This window comes from Phalacrocorax aristotelis, chromosome 1 (genome assembly GCF_949628215.1).
Source record: "Phalacrocorax aristotelis chromosome 1, bGulAri2.1, whole genome shotgun sequence".
Taxonomy (NCBI): Eukaryota; Metazoa; Chordata; class Aves; order Suliformes; family Phalacrocoracidae; genus Phalacrocorax; species Phalacrocorax aristotelis.
The window spans coordinates 1,067,363-1,085,558 of record NC_134276.1 but is presented as its reverse complement, the minus strand read 5'-3'; the positions used below and the strand labels follow the sequence as shown (position 1 = coordinate 1,085,558).

The following is an 18,196-nucleotide window of genomic DNA, read 5'->3' as shown; positions in this document are numbered from 1 at the left end:
CGCTGCCCCCAAAAAGAGCCCGCGGGGGGGAACAGCTCGGGTCTCAGCCACTCCAGCACGGAGGCCAGCGTCCCAGCCTAAACCACAGCCATGGGCAGGGCTGAGCCAAGAGCCTGGATCGCTCTGAGAGTCCTCCCAGCCTCCCTATGGGGCAACAGCCTCTCTTAGAGGGGTGGCACAGAGGCACGAGTGACGACGACTTCACCTGCACTCGTGGGGTTCACCCGAGCTCGTGTGCCAGACCCGAAGGTGCAGCAGGGAGGCAGGCAGAGGGTCAAAGGTGGCTGAGTTACGTATGGGCGGCCACAGGGCCTGCCCCAGCCCACCTGCCCTGCGTGGAACCCAGGCCTTCCACCGAGTGTGCTTGGGGCTGTGTGCAGGGCAAGTTACTGCCCTTCCTCGGGGAGGTGGGGACTTCTTCAGCCTCTGCAGCTCAGCCCTGCCTCCTTCCTGCCTGTATCCTCGGGCATCCCTGCAAAAATAAATCGGCTCCGGGGGAAAAATGGGCCCCGTGTCCCTTCGCCTTGCATTTTGGCGATGTCCTGCTCATGTTGCTTGTGTTGCAGGGCAGGCTGACGGACGGGAAGGGGAAAACCATCGACTGCAAGGATGCCATCTTTATCATGACCTCCAACGTGGCAAGCGACGAGATCGCCCAGCACGCTCTGCAGCTCCGACAAGAGGCCATGGAGATGAGCAAGAAAAGGATCGCAGAAAACTTAGGTACCGGTCTTTCAATGTTGTAACCCAAATTCCTAAAGCATCTGCCGCCCCCCCTAACGCGGCAGTCCCCTCTCGTTTCGTCTGACGCCAGCTCAGCCGCCCCTCTGGCAGGGGAGGAGCACCCGCACCCTTCCGCAGTCGCCTCTCGGCTGCTCGCCCCTGCCGCGGGGCCGCACCGAGCCGTCCTCAGGCGCCACGGCTTTCGGGCAAGCCTCGGGGACGCTCCCCGGCCAGGAGGGAAGGCGGCTGCCCCATCTTCAGGGGGTGTGCTTGGGAAGCCGTGCTTTTGCCTGCTTGGGTGACCTGTTGCTGGGAAGTCCCACGCCCCGATCTCCATCGGTCTCTGCTTTGGGCTCACCCTGTTCTGAAATCCGCATTATTCCGGATGACGTCCTTGCGCTCTCTCTTTGGAGGAGGCTTTACATCCCAGCTGTCAGCCCCCCTCATCCCATGCTCTCTTCCCTTTATCTCCTCACCCTTTTCATTCTTTCGGGGCCCTTCCAAATGCTTCCTAGAAAAGTCTGGGGCTGGTACAGGAGCGCGCAAAAAAGAGCAAGGGTGTTGTTTCCTCGCAGTCCTTCCAAAAAAAACTGGAGCTTCATCAATCTTACTTCGCCTTGGCATGGGAGCCCTGGACCCCCACATCGGGGTCCTTAGGGAATTTTCCAAAAATTAATGAGGCAATCAAAGCAGAACCGAGCAGGGTAAGGGCAGCCTCCGGGGTTTGAATTAAACAATACGTGCAACCCTCCACCGCCTTCACCAGCCGGTTGGTGATAACTCCTTCTCTGCTGTGCCACGGGTGGACGGACGGACAGACGGCGATCCCTGCACCAGGGGCCGTCCCCTCCAGCTCTAAGGTGCGCAGCGGTTTGTGCGCACGGACGCTGGCACAGGGAGGACGGGGAAAAGGCCATCTCCGTCGCGTGCTGCCGTGCCTGGGGATAACCAGGCAGCCACGAACGACGGCTGCAACCCTTGTTTTCTCACCAGTTTTGAAAAACTCATCAGTTGGGGGTTTTTAAGACCCTTTTATGGTCTTAAATATCTGGCCATGTGACTTCTGTAGGGTATCTAGCAGCCTGTGCCGTCACGGACACACCGTGTTGCCTAAAGGTCGGTCTCGAGAGCTCTGCTCGCCGGTGGAAGTGCCCGGAGCAGCTCAGGTGTGCGCTGCCGGGGTGCCCGGGAACCACAGCCCTCGAAGGGAGCAGGAAAGATGCTGGGTTTTGGCATCAAATGTATTTTCCAGCTTCTTTCTCACTGTCTCTTCCTTTTTATTTTGAGAAGCAGATGCCAAAGCTGGCTTAATTCAGAATCTTTAAACTTCAGTCAAACTAGGTAAAGGACAAAGCATGCCTGCAACTGAACTTTCAAGAATAACATTTTAAAATGCCAAGCGCTTTTCTGCTAAATGAGGAAAGCATTGAATTTTAATTTCTAGAGCTGTACGGCAGACAGCTGCAGTGAGCGAACGGCGGCGAGAGAGCGTAGCCGGAAAATGCATTTCGGCTCAGAAGCCTGCCCTCAATTGAGTTTCGTGGAGCTCCTTGCAATTTGCTGGGTTCTTGGCTTGGAGATCCTCTCGAAGGCAGTGGCCAGGTCAGCGCAAATGCCGGGGTGGGCAGATAAATGGAAAGATAGAGGGAAGGAGCTGCTTCCGCAGCATCTCTGCGTCTGCGAGTGGGAGCAGCAGATGTTACAGGTGGCAAACCTGAATGCTGGGGGCAGCTCTGTCTCCGCTGCCTTCTCCAGCTCTCCCCTTCCAGAATGCCATGCCATTTCATGTTACCTATTGAAAAAACTCCTTGGTGTCTTTTAGCAGAAAGCAGAAGAGTGAAACGGGCCAAATCCTTATCACCACAGACCCCCGACTCCGTTTAGGCCGCGTGGGCGGGCTGCGCGGTGCACCCCCCGCGCGCTGTGCTGCAGACTCCCCACCCAGGATGCCCCCGAGTGCCAGCGTGCCCGTCTCTGCTGCGGGGGAAGGAGAAGGGGCGATCGCAGAGCGCGCAGCACCGCTTAGCTGCATGCCAGGATTGGGGGTGGTCCCGCGGAGCCTGAGAGCCCCTGCTGCGGCCGCTGGGGGTGCAGCGATCCTCGTCGAGGCTGCAAAGCTGGGAAAGGCTCCCAGCACCCCGCACCGGGCACCCAGCGCCCAGCGTGGGTCTGTCCCCACCGCCCTGCGTGTCGGGACCCTATCCAGAGCGCCTTGGGTGCGAGGGATCTCCCTCCGAGCATCCCTGCGTTAAATAGCGTGTGGAGTTAAATGAGTGAAGACGGAGGAAGCAATGAGGCGGTAAAGACAAAGAGAAAAGTGAATTTGGGCGGCAGAGAGGCAAACCCTGCGCTTGAGCCGTCCGTCGGATTCAGAGCAGGGATCCGGGAGCCAGCCAGACCCTGGCTCCATCTGCAGTCGGCGGAGGGAAGTAGACTCCGGCCAGAGCTGTGCCGCAAACAGTCTGAACGGGGGGTTTTGCTCTTTGCCAAGGGGACCGAGGGCCGTTCCTGTGCCCGGCAGAGCGCCGGGAGCCCACGCAGAGCGGCCCCGGGCGACGGTGTGCTCTGTGCATCCTGTAACCGGCACGGGCTCCCCGAGCCCAGCCGCCGGCGGGGGGCTGTGGAGGCCCACTGAGGACTCCGGCTGTCTGGATCCTCCGGGCGGCAGCTCCTGGGGGCGCAGGGCAAAGAGCGGGGGCAGAGCCGGAGCTCTGCAGCCACGCAAGTGAAACACGTCAGCGTGGGGTGCTCTCCTCGGGCGCCCGACGTGCACGGGGGGCAGCCGTGGGTCACCCAGAGCCGGTGTCCGGAGTGTCAAGCGCCACGACACCCCACGACCAAACCAAGTATGGTTGCTGGCACGTGGGGAGGTTCCGGGTCTGTTCTGGACCCCCACCTCGCCCCCCCCTGCCCGGCCTCCGGCTCCGTGTCACGCTGCTTTGCTCACCAATGCTCCAGGAGCCAGGCAGACGGGAAGCCCGTGTCCCTCCTTACCCACCCCGTGTCCTCCTGTCTTTCAGAGGATGTCCAGATGACCGACAAGATAACCATCTCCAAGCAGTTCAAGGAAAAGGTTATTCGCCCCATCTTGAAGGTACAGATGATTTTTTTTTCATGGCTTGTGTTTTTTGGTCACTGAGTCATATCCGTGTTCCGCACCCAGCTGTCTCCCAGCTGTGAGATAAGTGGCACGACATCATGTTTTAGTTTTTAGCCATTAAAAAGTAAGGTCAGAACCCACGGAAATAAATAACAGCATCTCATTGACTCCATGCGCTCTTATATTAGAGCAACAACGGAGACAAGAAGGGGGACGTGGCGTGGGAGGTGCTGCGGTGGGGTTTGGGGGTTCTCAGCTCAGCTCCTGCACGGCTGCAGAGGGGCTGGGGAAGCCCGACCGCAGCGCCGCATCCCAACGACATTAAGACGTTTCTGAAGCACTTCGGGGCACTGCTCGCCTGGCAGCTCCTACAGACACCAAGAATTTGACCTCCTGGCAGGAGGCTCAGGTCGGAGCCTCGGAACCGGGAGAGCCGGGAGCAGCGAGGGGTGTCACTGTAGGGGGCTGGGGCAGGAGGGAAGAGGCCGGAGCTGGGCTTACACCGCAGGAGAGATCCGTTTCTAGTTCCTCTTGCCACCTCCAGAAGAATTAATTCCTCCTGTAAGCCACGCTGAGAGGTACCCCCGACGACCCGAGATCTGGCAGCAGGGATTTCCAGCTCCGTGGCGCGGGGTGGGATGGCTGCCGGGGCCTGGCGACGCGGGCGCGTGAGCGGCCGGAGGTGGAGGCGATCCCCGGGCAGCTCCAGCCACTGCCCCTGCCGGCGTCACCAGCGCTGTCCCCGCTGACCTTCGCCCCTTGTCCCCGCAGGCCCACTTCAGACGAGACGAGTTCCTGGGGAGGATCAATGAGATCGTCTATTTTCTCCCTTTTTGCCACTCGGAGCTCATCCAGCTTGTCAACAAGGAGCTGAATTTTTGGGCCAAAAAGGTAAAAAACCATCCATGGCTTCAGAAGCAACTTCTCAGGAGGTGCACGAGCAGGAGGAAATCCCTGCCTAAGCCTTCATCCTCCTGATGGGGAAGCAGAGCGATGGTACACCTTTACCACAGTCTTCGGCGCTGTTCAACAGGAGGGGACCCTACTCGGGTCGGGAGGGACCTCTCGGGACGGTGGGGGATGGTTCCGCCTGCGTTGGGGCAGGGTCGAGCTTCAGGCCACATTCAGAGACATTATTTGTCTAGTTGGTCTTTGCTCATCTGAGCTCCCCGTGGGGGGTAAATAGGAACGAGGGGACCACTCGCTTGGGTGGCTCTGGCCTGGTGGAGCTCTCGCTGCCCTTTCTTCCTTGGCCTGGGGACGCTCGCACCCCACCGTGCTGCCCGTGGGGTCCCCGCTGCTCAAGGATTGTGGTGCCAGGGTTGCTCAAAGGCATCAGTAACTCTTCCTCTTCCTCACCCGGCAGGCCAAGGCGAGGCACAACATCACCCTGCTCTGGGACAGGGAGGTCATGGACGTGCTGGCTGACGGCTACAACTTGCACTACGGTGCCCGCTCGATCAAACACGAGGTAAAGCCGAGGACGAAGCCCAGGGCATCACCTCCAGCCCGGCTCTGCGCGGCGGGAGTCAGGAGGGGTCTGACCCGCAGAAGAGGGTCCCCCCGGCTCCTGAGAGGAGATGTTCATGGTCTGTGGGGGGAAATGTCACAACCAGTACACTCCAGAAAGGGACGGGGAATAGGTGTCAGGAACAGCGTGTCCAGCACTGGTGTGGCCAGCAGGAGCCGGGCAGGGATGGGGCCCCTGTGCTCGGCCCTGGGGAGGCCCCACCTCGAATGCTGGGCTCAGGTTTGGGCCCCTCGGGACAAGAAGGCCCTGGAGGGGCTGGAGCGTGTCCAGAGAAGGGCAGCGGGGCTGGGGCAGGGTCTGGAGCACAAGTGTGCTGGGGGGCGGCTGGGGGAGCTGGGGGGGTTTAGCCTGGAGAAGGGGGGGCTGAGGGGAGCCCTTCTCGCTCTCTGCAGCTGCCTGAGAGGGGCTGGAGTGAGGGGGGGGCTGGTCTCTGCTCCCAAGTCACCAGGGACAGGGCGAGAGGGAACGGCCTCAAGCTGCGTCAGGGGAGGGTTAGGTTGGATGTGAGGGAAAATGCCTTCCCTGCCAGAGCGGTCAGGCCCTGGCACAGGCTGCCCAGGGAGGTGGGGGAGTCACCGTGCCTGGGGGGGTTCAACCACCGTGTAGCCGTGGGACTTGGGGCCATGGTTTAGGAGGCCTGGGGGTGTTGGGTTGGGGGCTGGCCTTGATGATCCGCGAGGTCTTTTCCAACCTTAATGATTCTGTGATTCTATAATTAGGACGAGCAGGAGATTCGGGGACGGAGGGTGGGAAGGAGAGCGGCCCGGCTCCCCGGGAGGCTGCCTGCAGGGCGTTTCTGACAGGAGCTGCTGCTTCTCCCTCAGGTCGAGCGGCGCGTTGTGAACCAGCTGGCAGCTGCCTACGAGCAGGACCTGCTGCCGAGGGGCTGCACCCTGAGGATCACGGTGGAAGACTCGGACAAGCAACTGTTGAAAACCAAGGAGAGCTCTTCCCCTGGAGCGGAGAAAACAAAGATGCCGACCCTGCGGTTGGAGATAGTGGAGAAAGACAGCAAATCCCGAAAACTGGACATCCAAGCGCCTCTGAACCCAGAAAACATCGCTTACTTCTTGTAGGCAGCGAGGAGCACTGCCGGAGCACGCTCTGCCCCAGCGGCTGCCTGCGCGACGCCGCAGGCAGCGGCGCTTGGCAATAAAATACCGTGAGACTCGGAGTGTGCGATGTGGCCACGTCGGTGAGGGCGGGCAGCAGGCGGGACGGGGGGGGAGCAAAACCCTGCTCCTGCCACCTCCGCTGCAGCCGCGGCCAGGCATGGGCGCGCAGGGGCTGCCCCATCAGCCCACGGCTGCTGGCTCTGGGGCTCTGGGGTGGGCGCGGGGGGCTCCGGAGCCGGGGCGCTGCACGGCGAGGTGCTGCGCTGCCGTTTGGGGACGTACAGGTGGAGGGGAGCGGGGTTTCGCTTGGCACGAGGGCTTTTTGAGAAAGGGGAAAGCAGATTTCAGACCGTACGGGAGCTGGGGTGTCCGGCGCGGGTAGGATTTGTCATTCCCTGCAGAGGAGGCTCGCTGCCCAGGCTGGGTTTACTGGGTTGGGCTGCGGCTGGAAGGTGGTGGGACAGGACCGAGAGTGTGACAGCTTGATTTTAAAAACCACCAGGCATTCTGCCTCTGTATTTTGCCCGCTTTTCTCTATTTATTGCAATAAACACGGTGTGCACATACGGCCTTCTGCCTCCGGCCCTGCAGGGCGGGTAGAGCGGCGGCGGGGGTTGCCGCGGGCAGGACGCGTCCCCGGGGGGCTCCGACATCTCCCCGTCCCAGGCGACGTCCCAGTGCAAACCCCCCTCACTAAATCCTCCCCGCTGCTTTTTGTCTGACCTGCTTCTGGGAAATATTTAGTATCTCGGGCTTCGCTTGGCTGCGCGGGTTGTCCCCGGTGCCAGAGCTGGAGCAAAGGTCCCCGGCCCGGACAAATTCCAGTGCCTCTCACTGGGCAGCACTGGATTATTCCTGGGTGTTTGTAGGCAGGAGTCTTCACTCCCCCACGCTGGGCTTTGCAGACCGACCGTCCCCGTGAGCTCGGCGGGGACCGATCCTGCCACCAGCCCTGTCTGCGGGTCCCCAGGGCTGGAGTGGGGCTGGGGGCTGAGGGCTGACACCCCGCCCCCCCAGTCACTCCTCCCGGGTCCTGCCAGCGTGGAGGGCTCCAGGGGTGAGGGTCTCCCCTGAGAGCAGTTTTGGGGTGCATCCTCTCTGCGGTGGAGGGTTCCCACAGCGTGGGGAAGCACTGCCCAGCACGTCCCTGCGGGGCTGATGGGGCAGATGGGGGAAAATCCCCCCCCCAGTTTCTCCAGCTTCCCCCGCACACCCAGCTCCGAGCCTCGCCAGGGCTCGGGGGAACATGGGGCTCAGTGGTAGGAGCGATTTCGGGGGGCGAGGGACCCGGCGTGGAGTCCTGGGTACGTGGGATGAGGTGTTCCCGTGGTGGGTACCGACTGGGCAAGGGGGAAATCTCTGCCAAAACAGAGCCACCCCACCTTGGGCATGGCCCGAGCTGGTGCTCCATGGGCACCCTGCTCCTCTCAGCCCCCGTCCGCTGCCCGGGCAGCTCCGGGCTGGCCGTGGGTGGGTGATGGAGCAGGAGAGGGTGAGCCTCTTCCCACCCGGGCGCTGAGACATGGGGGCTGTCAGTGCCCGGGGATCCGGCTGGCTGGGGACGGGGGTCTCCGGCAGCAGGATTTGGCCTCAAGATGACCAGCAAGGGGACGGCCGAGCGGCCAGAGCGGGCTTCTCCGCCCCTGAAAGGGCTTTGGAGCTTCACTGGGCTTTTCCGCACCCTCAAACTCAGATTTGCTCCAGGTGGAGGAGCAGGAGGAGCTTCAGCCGCCGCCGTGGTGGGGTGGCTGACTCCAACCTGGCGGGCGGGAAGGGGAGCTCGCCGGCAGCCGGGGAATTACCCACACCTTGGGGTGCAGGGGCTTGGGGTCAGGGCTTGGGGAGGGGGTTCGCAAAAACACCAGGACACTTCACAGGAGAGCGAGTGGCATCCCCAAACCTGCTGTCGCCTCCTGCAATGCGATGCTGGCCCCACGCTCTGCACGGGCACGGGGGGCTCGGCTCCCTCCGGCCGCAGTGCGGCACCGCGCCAGCCCGCTGCAGGACGGGCAGCACAGGGCCGGCACCACGGAGCCAGTGGGCAAAGCTGGGGTCCCTGGGGCCCCCCCAGGTGCCAGCCAGGCCCCGAAACCTGGGGGGGCTGCAAGATATGGGTCTGAAAAGTGGGTGATGGTGGGGAGCAGAGCCGAGCGTGCTGTGCCGGGGTGTGCACAGATGTGCTGCGGGACGCTGAGGCCAACCCCAGGGATGAAGCCAGATTCCCTCCTTGCACCCCCCAGGGAGCAGCTCCCTCCGCGCCCCACATGCCCGACCCACTCCAGCACCCACGTGCCGCCACACCGGCACCCCCACGCCGACACCGCCGGGCCCCGGGCACCCGACACCGGGGCTCTCGTGGGTTCTCCTGCACGGCAGCGGGAAGGGGCCCCATCCCTGCCTGGAGCTGCTGGTTGGGACTCAGGGAGAGCAGGAAGCCCATGGCCAGGTGTGCCGTGCCGTGCCGTGCCGTGCCATGCCATGCCATGCCAGGTCCCCAGGGAGCGCAGCCACGAGGGCCACTTCGGCAGCAGCGTCCCGGCCGGGGCAGCACTTGGGGGCACACGGGGCCCTTCCCGGATCGTTTTATTTGTTTTTAATTGTGCTGGAGGCGCGGCACCGGCGTCCTCTGAGCAAACAGCAGCGGGTGAAAGGGCTCCCTCTGACAGATCAAATAAATGTGCCACCGCAGCCGGGCCGGGAACAATAAACGGGAGGCAGGATCTGGAGGGGAGAAACATCAGGCTGTGACGGGGGAAATTCAATTACCGCCAGCCTTCAGCCCCGTGCCGGGCTCCTAATTCGATTAGGGGCAGGCGAGCTCCAGCCAGCGGAGGGGCCTCGGTGCGGCCCCGGCTCGGGGCTTTGTCACCGGGAACAAAGCGGCGGCGGCGGCCGGAGGCCTCTGGCACCGCTGGGCCGTGCGTGATGCGGGACCAGCCGCCCTGACGGCAGCGGGGCCGGGACCTGGCGGGGGGGTCCTGGCTGCAGCACGGGGGTCCCCGTGGGGTGACGCAGCCTGGACGGGGCGCGGGACGATGCCGTGGGTGCTGCCGTCGGGCGCATCGTGTGGCAGGGGCTGCGCCTGATCAACGACCCCAGCAAAGCTGGGACTCGAGCTGTGGCAAAGGGGGACCCGTCTGAGGGGTCCCATGGGAGGGGGTCCCGTCAGAAGGGGGTCTCATCAGCCCCCCCCCTTCTCCAGAGGGACCCAATCCCACCTGAGCAGTTGGGTCACGGAGATCCCCCCAGAGCCCAGCGGGAGGGAGGGATGGGGGTCCCTGTCCTCACTCCTGCACCATGCCCAGCCCTCCCTGCTGTCTCTGGCACCCATTTTGGGGGGAGTCAGCCCACGCCCCCACCCCATGGGGCGACGCCGGGCACAACTGCGTGCCCCTGCTGCCAGCACCCACCGAAAACAGGCGGTATCACCCGCATCTGCATCCCAGCTCCCACAGGAGGTGCAGGGACACGGGGGGCGCTGCCCACCACCCCTGGCCAGGCTCCCCCCGCTCCTCATCCTCCTCCCTCCCCTCTCCCCCTTCATCCCCCTCATCCTCCTCGCTCCCCCCGCCCCGTCCTGCCCCTGGCTCTGGGTAGCGCTCGTAGCAGCTCCTTGCGTGGCAGATTGCTGCCTAATTAGTTTAGAGGGAAAACTTAATTGAATTAACTTTTTCACAACTCCCGCAGCCTGACAGCCGGGGCGCTCGCTCCGCCGCCAGCCGCCAGCTCCGTGATCTAATTAACTTGTTTAGCAACCTGCCCGCTCGGCCGGCGCAGCTGGGGTGGGTGCGGGTGGGGAGCACCCACCGACCCCTGCCAGCACCCAGGGGGGTCCCCCAGGGTCCCACGCCAAGGACTGGACACGGCCCCCGGCGCAGCAGGGACACCCGGAGCCAGCTGGGGCTCTTCCCGGTGAGGGGAGCCCGGCCGGGAGCGGGAGCATCGGCTCTGCCCCACGGGATGCCCCGTTGTGCACCCAGGGGTGCTGGGGGGCCCCCGCTGCCTTCCGGCTCCGAGGATGCTCAACCCTGGGGAAGGGGACCCCTGTCATCCCTACTCGAGGCTGACCCCAGGGGATGGGGGGGCCCCTTCCCACGGGAATCTGCAGGGGGTGCAGGGGAACACCATGGGGGCACCCCCACCCCAGCGTGGGCAGTGGGCAGGGGTGGGTGTCCTGAGGGGCCAGGCTGGGAATGGCTGCGATGGGATGGAATGGGGTGAGATTGGATGGGATGAGACGGTGATGGGATGAGACGGGAATGGGATGAGATGGGATGGGACAGGGGATGACAATGGGGATGGGATGTGATGGGATAGGATGAGGATGGGAATGGATATGGGATTGGATGCGATTGGTTGGGCTGGGGATGACATTGGGACAGGAATCGGGATGGGATGGGATGGGGATGGGATGGGGTGGGGTGGGGTGGGGTGGGGTGGGGTGGGATGGGATGCAGTGGGGATGGGATGGGAAGGGATGGGGTGGGGTGGGATGAGGATGGGATGGGAAGGGATGGGGTGGGGTAGGATGGGAATGGGACGGGGATGGTATAGGGATTTGAGGGGGTGGGATGGGGTTGGGATCGGGTAGGATGGGAATTGGATGGGCTCGGATGGGGAAGGGAAAGTGGATGACAATGGAAATGGGATGTATTGGAATGGGGACTTTGCTTGGATGGGATATGATTGGATGGGATAAAATGGATGTGGATGGGGTAGGGTTTGGCATGGGATCGGATGGGATCATTTGGGGATGGGATGGGATGAGATAGGGCAGGGATGGTAATGGGATGGGATAAAGATGAGGATGGGGGTGGGATTGGATGGGGATGTTATGAGATGGGATGGGATGTGGCAGAATGGATGGGGTGTGATGGGATGTTATGGAATTGGGGTGCAATGGAGGTGAGGACGGGGGTGGGACAGCAATAGGGATTGGGTGGTGATGGGGTGGCCTCGGATGCAGCTAGTGATTGGATGGGATGAGGATTGCTTGGGCACGGGAATTGGTATGGGAATGGTGTTTGGGGTGGGATGGGATTATATGGGATGGTTTGGTGATTGGGATGGGGATGGGCTTGGGATGGGTATGTTATGGGATGGGATAGGCTGGGGATGGGAACTGGGATATGGGTGGGATGGGGTAGGATGGCTTTTCGGATGCAACAGGATATAATCAGGGGTGGTTTGGGGAGGGGATGGGGATGGGAAGGGGATGGAATGAGGATGGGGCTAGGATGAGGATGTGGATGGGATGGGATCAGAAAGGAATAGTTTGGCTTGGGGATGGGATGGGATGGGGATTGCATGGGATGGGACCAGAAAGGAATGGGTTGGCTTGGGGATGGGGCTTGTGTGGGATGGGATGGACATGGGATGGGTTTATAGGGAGGGATGGGTGCGCGGCGGAGACGGGGATGGAGAATGCAGTTGGGAATGGGGCTGGGGATGGCAATGGGACTGGTGCAGGATGCCACTGGTGCTGGCTCCGGGGGGGGCCTGCCGAGTCCCGGTACGCCGCGGGGGCGGGGTGGGCAGAGGGGTCGCTCCCCGCCGCCCCCCGACGTGCGGGGATGCCGGGACCAGAGCGGGGCGGCGGGGTGCGGGGCTCGGCCGGCTCCCACGAAGGGTTAAGGGCGGGTGGGGAGGGGTGGGGGTGGGGGGGCGTGGGGGGCGGCTCCTCCCGCTCCTGCCGTCCCCGGGAGATATTGTCATGCAAAAGCCCCCGGCGAGCGCAGCCTTTGTCCGCCGCTCCCCCCGCCGGTATATTTACGGGGCGCGGCGGCCCGGGGCGGGCCGGGGCGGCGGATGGCGGGGGCGGGCCGGGGGCCGGCGGGCAGGCGGCGGCGGTAACGGGCGGGCGGCAGCCGGGACCGCTCCATGTTCGCCATGGACTACTCCTACCTCAACTCCTACGATTCCTGCGTGGCCGCCATGGAGGCGTCCGCCTACGAGTTCAGCCCCTGCAGCCAGGCCGGTTCCTTCCAGTACAGCCCCATGCGGGGGGGCTTCGGCGCCGGACCCGCCTGCCCCCCCCTCGCCTCCGCCAGCTGCGCCCTGGGCGCCCTGCGCGACCACCAGCCCTCGCCCTACTCGGCAGGTAACGGACCCGGGGGCCCCCCGACCCCACTGTCACCGGGGGGACCCCCCGACCCACCCCCAGCATCCGCTGGTCGGGAGCGCAGAGCATCCCCACCCGCCGCTGCCCCGGGCCGGCGGTGCTCGGTACGGCCGGTGTTCGGTGCCGTCGGTGCTCGGTGGACCATCGGCTCCCGCTGCCCGGTGCCGCCGGTAACGACTGCCGTCGGTGCTCAGTACGGCCGGTGCTCCGTGCCCTCCATCCCCGGTACCGCCGGTGATCGGTGTCGCCGGTTCCCGGTGCCCTCGAGCCCCGGTACCGGCGGTGATCGGTATCGCAGATACCCGGTGCCGGCGGTGCTCGGTACTGTCAGGGCTCGATGCCATCGGGAACAACTGCCGGCGGTGCCCGGAGCCATCGATTCCTGGTACCGCCAGTGCTCGGTGCCCTGGATCCCCGGTACCGCCGGTGCTCGGTACGGCCGGTGCCCGGTGCCCCCGATCCCCCGTACCGCGGACGCCCGGTGGGTGGTCGCGGAGCTCCCTAGGTCCCCGAAGCGGCGGCGGCCCCGGAGCGGGGCTGGGCGGGGGTCGCTGCCGCCGGGCCCCCCCTCCCCGCTCCGCTTTCGTTGTCGCCGCGGACGCGCTACCCGCGGATGCGCCGACAACGAAGGGACCGTCGGACGGTACCGACCGCCCCCCACCCGCCCCGGCCCAGGTCCCGCACCGCGTCGCCCCCGCCCCCGCCGCCCCGGCCCCGCGTCCCGCTGAGGGGGCGCCGGCGGCAACGAGAGAAGGGACCCGGGGGGCGCGGGGATGCAGCGCCCGAGCCCCGCCGCCGCCGTGCCCGGGGGTGCTGCCCGCCCTGCCCGGTGCGTCCCTGCCCCGCGTCCCTGCCCGGTGCGTCCCTGCCCGGTGCGTCCCTGCCCCGCGTCCCTGCCCGGTGTGTCCCTGCCCGGTGCGTCCCTGCCCGGTGCGTCCCTGCCCCGCGTCCCTGCCCGGTGTGTCCCTGCCCGGTGCGTCCCTGCCCGGTGCGTCCCTGCCCGGTTAATCCCTGCCCGCTCTGTCCCTGCCCGCTGCGTCCCTGCCCGATGCGTCCCTGCCCGATGCGTCCCTGCCCGGTGCGTCCCTGCCCTGCGTCCCTGCCCGCTGTGTCCCTGCCCGCTGTGTCCCTGCCCGGTGCGTCCCTGCCCGCTGTGTCCCTGCCCGGTGCATCCCTGCCCGGTTCATCCCTGCCCGCTCTGTCCCTGCCCGCTGTGTCCCTGCCCGGTGCATCCCTGCCCGGTTCATCCCTGCCCGCTGTGTCCCTGCCCGCTCTGTCCCTGCCCGCTGTGTCCCTGCCCGGTGCATCCCTGCCCGGTTCATCCCTGCCCGCTGTGTCCCTGCCCGGTGCGTCCCTGCCCGGTGCGTCCCTGCCTGGTGTCCCTGCCCGCTCTGTCCCTGCCCGCTGTGTCCCTGCCCGGTGCGTCCCTGCCCGGTGCGTCCCTGCCCGCTCTGTCCCTGCCCGGTGCGTCCCTGCCCGCTGCGTCCCTGCCCAGTGCGTCCCTGCCCAGTGCGTCCCTGCCCGGTTCATCCCTGCCCGCCGTGTCCCTGCCCGGTGTGTCCCTGCCCGGTGTGTCCCTGCCCGGTTCATCCCTGCCCGCCGTGTCCCTGCCCGCTGTGTCCCTGCCCGGTGCGTCCCTGCCTGGTGCGTCCCTGCCTGGTGTCCCTGCCCGGTGTGTCCCTGCCCGGTGTGTCCCTGCCCGGTGCGTCCCTGCCCGGTGCGTCCCTGCCTGGTGTCCCTGCCCAGTGTGTCCCTGCCCGGTGCGTCCCTGCCCGGTGCATCCCTGCCCAGTGTGTCCCTGCCCGGTGCATCCCTGCCCGCTGTATCCCTGCCCGCTGTGTCCCTGCCCGGTGTGTCCCTGCCCGGTTCATCCCTGCCCGGTTCATCCCTGCCCGGTTCATCCCTGCCCGGTGTGTCCCTGCCTGATTCATCCCTTCCTGGTTCATGCCTTCCCAGTGTGGCCCTGCTCCGTCCATCCTGCCGTGTGGGCCCTGCCCGGTGCATCCTGCCTGCCCAGCCCAATACACCGAACCCGGTGCACCCCTGCCCTCCCTGCCCACAGGGCCAGCCCCGCTCATGCCATCCTCTTCCTCCCCAGTGCCCTACAAATTCTTCTCGGACCCGTCGGGCATCAATGAGAAGCGGAAGCAGCGGCGGATCCGGACGACGTTCACCAGCTCCCAGCTGAAGGAGCTGGAGAGGGTCTTCGCCGAGACGCACTACCCAGACATCTACACCCGCGAGGAGCTGGCCCTCAAGATCGACCTCACCGAGGCCCGGGTGCAGGTGAGCTGCCGGCGGGTCGTGGCTGGGGGCCCGGCGATGGCGGGGCGGGGGGGCTCTGGTGCCACCACACCCGGAGCTGGGGTGCAGGTGGCTGCGCCCCGACATCGGGCTCAGGCCGGGAGCCTGCCCAGGCCCCAGCCGCTTCGCTGCCTGCGTTGGGGTCGTGGCGGGGGAGCAGCGGGGACCCGCTGCAGGGATCCCCCCCACCGTGACTCAGATGAATCCGTGTGTTTTCTGGGCGCCCTGGCCGGGACCGGGGATCGGCTGGGATGGGGGGGACAGGGAGGGGCCCGGCACCCGGCTCTGTCACTGCAGCGGCAAGGGGATGGGACGCCGCAGCACCGTGACCTTCATTGCAATCCCAAGCGCTTCGAGGTCGGGCGGATTTGTGAAGGTGGTGGGGGACAGACGCCAGCCCCGTGGTGGTGCAGCGCCCCCTCTGTGGGTTCCGACCCCCCCCCGTGGGTTCCGACCCCCCCCCCGTGGGTGCAGACCCCCCCACTTTGTCAGCACCACCGTCCCCACGGGGTGCCTGGTCTCGCTGCAGGGAGAGGCACTCAGTGGGACGATGCCCCTCGGAGGGACTCAGCCAGGGTGACCCCTCCGGAGAGGGGGACACTGCTCGGGGGAGAATAAGGGCGGGTGACACCCCACAGTGGGAGGGGGTCTGTCCATCGGCCTCCCCAGTCCGGATGCCACAGCACTGGGGTGCACAGGGCTCAGGGCAGGGGACCCCACCCAGCCTCAGCCCCAGCTCCCCTCTGGGTTTGGGTAGAAAACGGGTGGTCTGGGGCAGCTCCTGCCCCCCCCACCACGTGGGCCCAGGCACTGCAGGGCTCTTGGGCACTGTGGGGGACCCCAGGGATGGGGCAACCATGGGGCTGGGGGGGGTCCTGGTCCCAAGGATGGGCACCCACAGGGCTGCCCCCTCCCCATCCGCCCAGGTGTCCCTGCAGAGCCCCCTGCCATCGCGGTGCTCGTGCCGCAGCACCGCAGCAGTGCCAGCGCCCGGCGTCAACACCGCAAAGCCCGTCGCTGGTTTTAAATATATTGACACCCGCCCCCCTCCACAACCCCCCCGTGCTGTGGGAAACGCTTCACCCGTGGGATTGGGGGCGCTGCGAGGGGCACCCCAGGGCGAGCACCCCGGCATGGGGGAGGGGGGGGCTGCAGAGCTGTCCACACCCCACGGGTTCCCCAAAGTCGTGGGGATCGTGGCGCAGGGTCCTCCCATTCCCTCCATGCCCCCCCCCCAGGTCTGGTTCCAGAACCGCCGAGCCAAATTCCGCAAGCAGGAGCGGGCGGCCAATGCCAAGGGCGCCGGCACCGCAGCCGGCACCACCGGCAAGAAGTCGGAACCGCGCTCTTCCTCGGAAGACGACGAGTCCAAGGAGTCCAACTGCAGCCCGACACCGGACAGCACGGCATCCCTGCCTGCCGCCGGCAGCCTCGGCAGCCCTGGCAGCAGCCTGAGCCCCAGCCCCAGTGCGGGGCCACCCATGGGACCCGGCCACCCCCCCCAGCCCCTCAAGGCACCCATCTGGCCTGGCGTGAGCACCAGCAGCGGCACCGCCAATGCCGCTGACCTGCTGAAGGCTTGGCAGCCCGCCGAAGCCGTGCCGGGACCTTTCTCCGGCGTCCTCTCCTCCTTCCATCGGAAGCCCAACGCCCTCAAGACAAACCTCTTCTGATGCGCCGGTCGCCGGATCCGGCCACACCGAACCCCCCCCGGCCCCCCCACCGCCGCCCCGCACCCTCCACCCCAACACTCCCACCGCGGACCCAGCAATGATGCTCCGGCAGAGAGATGGACTGGGGACCCCCCCCACACCAAATCCCTGCCTGGCCACCCACACCAGAGGCTGCTCCCTGGGGGGGACCACGGGACCCCCCCCCCCCCTTCCAGACCAGACCCTGCGCCGATGGGATGGACCCAGAGCTCGGGGCAGCCCCTGCCACTGGCTCCTGCCCACACCGTGGTGGTGCAGGATCACGGGGGTGCAAAGGGGGGGGACGGCAGCCCCCTGGCCCGGCTGGTGTGTCTGGGTGTAGCCATTGCTCCAGCATGCTTTTGGGGGGCTCCTGGTGCACTCCAGGAGTGAGGGCAGCCGCGGGGCTCCCCACAGTGCTGCGGATGCTCCAGCATTGGGCAGCCCCCCCCACAGGAGACCCCTCCCCCCTCCATGGGGTGAGGAAGCACTTTAGGGTTGGGGGCTCTGGGGGCCGCGGAGTGAGCAGTGCCTGGGAATTCAGCAGCAAGAGACCCCTCAGCATGGGGGAGGGGGGTGATGCCCCGCCCCAGTCCCACCTGCGGACATGGATTTGCCCCCACCCACAACAGCACCCCAGCCTGGCAGACCTGGAGAGGAGGAGACACCCCCCCCGGGTGCGATGGGATTTTGGGGGGCAAACGCAAGACCTGGGCTTTGCGCTCACCGGCAACGCTGCGGATGCTGCCAACGGGGACGAGGCACCGGGAACTGTCACCGTCCTGCTGTGCCAGGGCCGAGCCGCCCCGGTGACACCGCAGCTCCCCCGGAGAGGGGCTGGCACAGGATGGACCCCCCCGAGCAGATTGTGGGACCCCCCTGAAGGAGCCGCGACCCCTCGCTGGCCGTCACCACCGTGCTGGGAGCGGGAAGGAGGCTCCCGCCGGAGCTGGCGCGGCTGCAGCCGGCATCACCCAGCACACCACCGCTCGGCTGTGACCTCGCAGAGGGTCCCGGGGGGTCCCGGGGTGCAGCTCGGCCCCTTGCACCCACTCGCCGGTGCTGCCCATGCCGGTGGGCTTCGCGGTGAGCGTCGGCGTGGCCGTGCTGGCGTCCCTGTCTGTGTGTCTGTGCAGCGGCAGCAGCGGGTCCCCGTTCCCCTCCCCACTGAGGGTCCCCCATCCCCGTCCCGGCTGAGGTGGGTTTGGGTTTCACCTTTTTTCTTTCTGGGTTGTTTTTTTTTTGTTGTCGTTTTTAACCGTTCTGTAATTTATTGACCCTGTTTGCAAATGACACTAATCCAAATAAAACTTAATTTATTGAAGATGTCACTGGATCCCTGCCCTTGCTGCAACACCCCCCACCCAACCACCCCACAGCTGCAGACTGGGGGGGGGGCTGCGCAGCCGAGCCCCTGCCCCGAGGCCCCCCAAGCTAGCCAGGGGCCCCCCAGGTGTTGCTGGGGTGCCACAGACCCCCAGCCCTATCGCCTTAGGCATGTTTTGGGTCCCCCCCAAAAGACCCTGAGCAGCTGCAGGGACCTGGGGTCGCCCCCCATAGGCAGCCCCCCGGAGGCTAGGGTGAGGACAGGGGTGCCCCATGCGCCCCCCA

The 18,196-nt window shown here is 65.8% G+C and overlaps 2 protein-coding genes across 2 annotated transcripts in view; both read left to right on the top strand.

Moving 5' to 3' along the window:
• The window catches only part of CLPB (ClpB family mitochondrial disaggregase), an 86,527-nt gene extending 79,492 nt beyond the window's left edge, over nucleotides 1–7,035 (top strand). The window contains 5 exon segments of the mRNA XM_075104298.1: nucleotides 567–723; nucleotides 3,744–3,817; nucleotides 4,595–4,714; nucleotides 5,190–5,294; nucleotides 6,179–7,035. Of these exon segments, the coding sequence (XP_074960399.1) occupies nucleotides 567–723; nucleotides 3,744–3,817; nucleotides 4,595–4,714; nucleotides 5,190–5,294; nucleotides 6,179–6,430 (708 nt within the window). The 3' untranslated portion in view covers nucleotides 6,431–7,035.
• A 5,196-nt stretch (nucleotides 7,036–12,231) lies between these two features.
• On the top strand, nucleotides 12,232–17,900 carry PHOX2A (paired like homeobox 2A). Its single transcript, XM_075081886.1, has 3 exons — nucleotides 12,232–12,569; nucleotides 14,689–14,876; nucleotides 16,133–17,900. Exons 1-3 carry the CDS (start codon nucleotides 12,350–12,352, stop codon nucleotides 16,565–16,567), a joined length of 843 nt encoding a protein of 280 aa, XP_074937987.1. The 5' UTR covers nucleotides 12,232–12,349; the 3' UTR covers nucleotides 16,568–17,900.
• The last annotated feature ends 296 nt before the right edge of the window (nucleotides 17,901–18,196 follow it).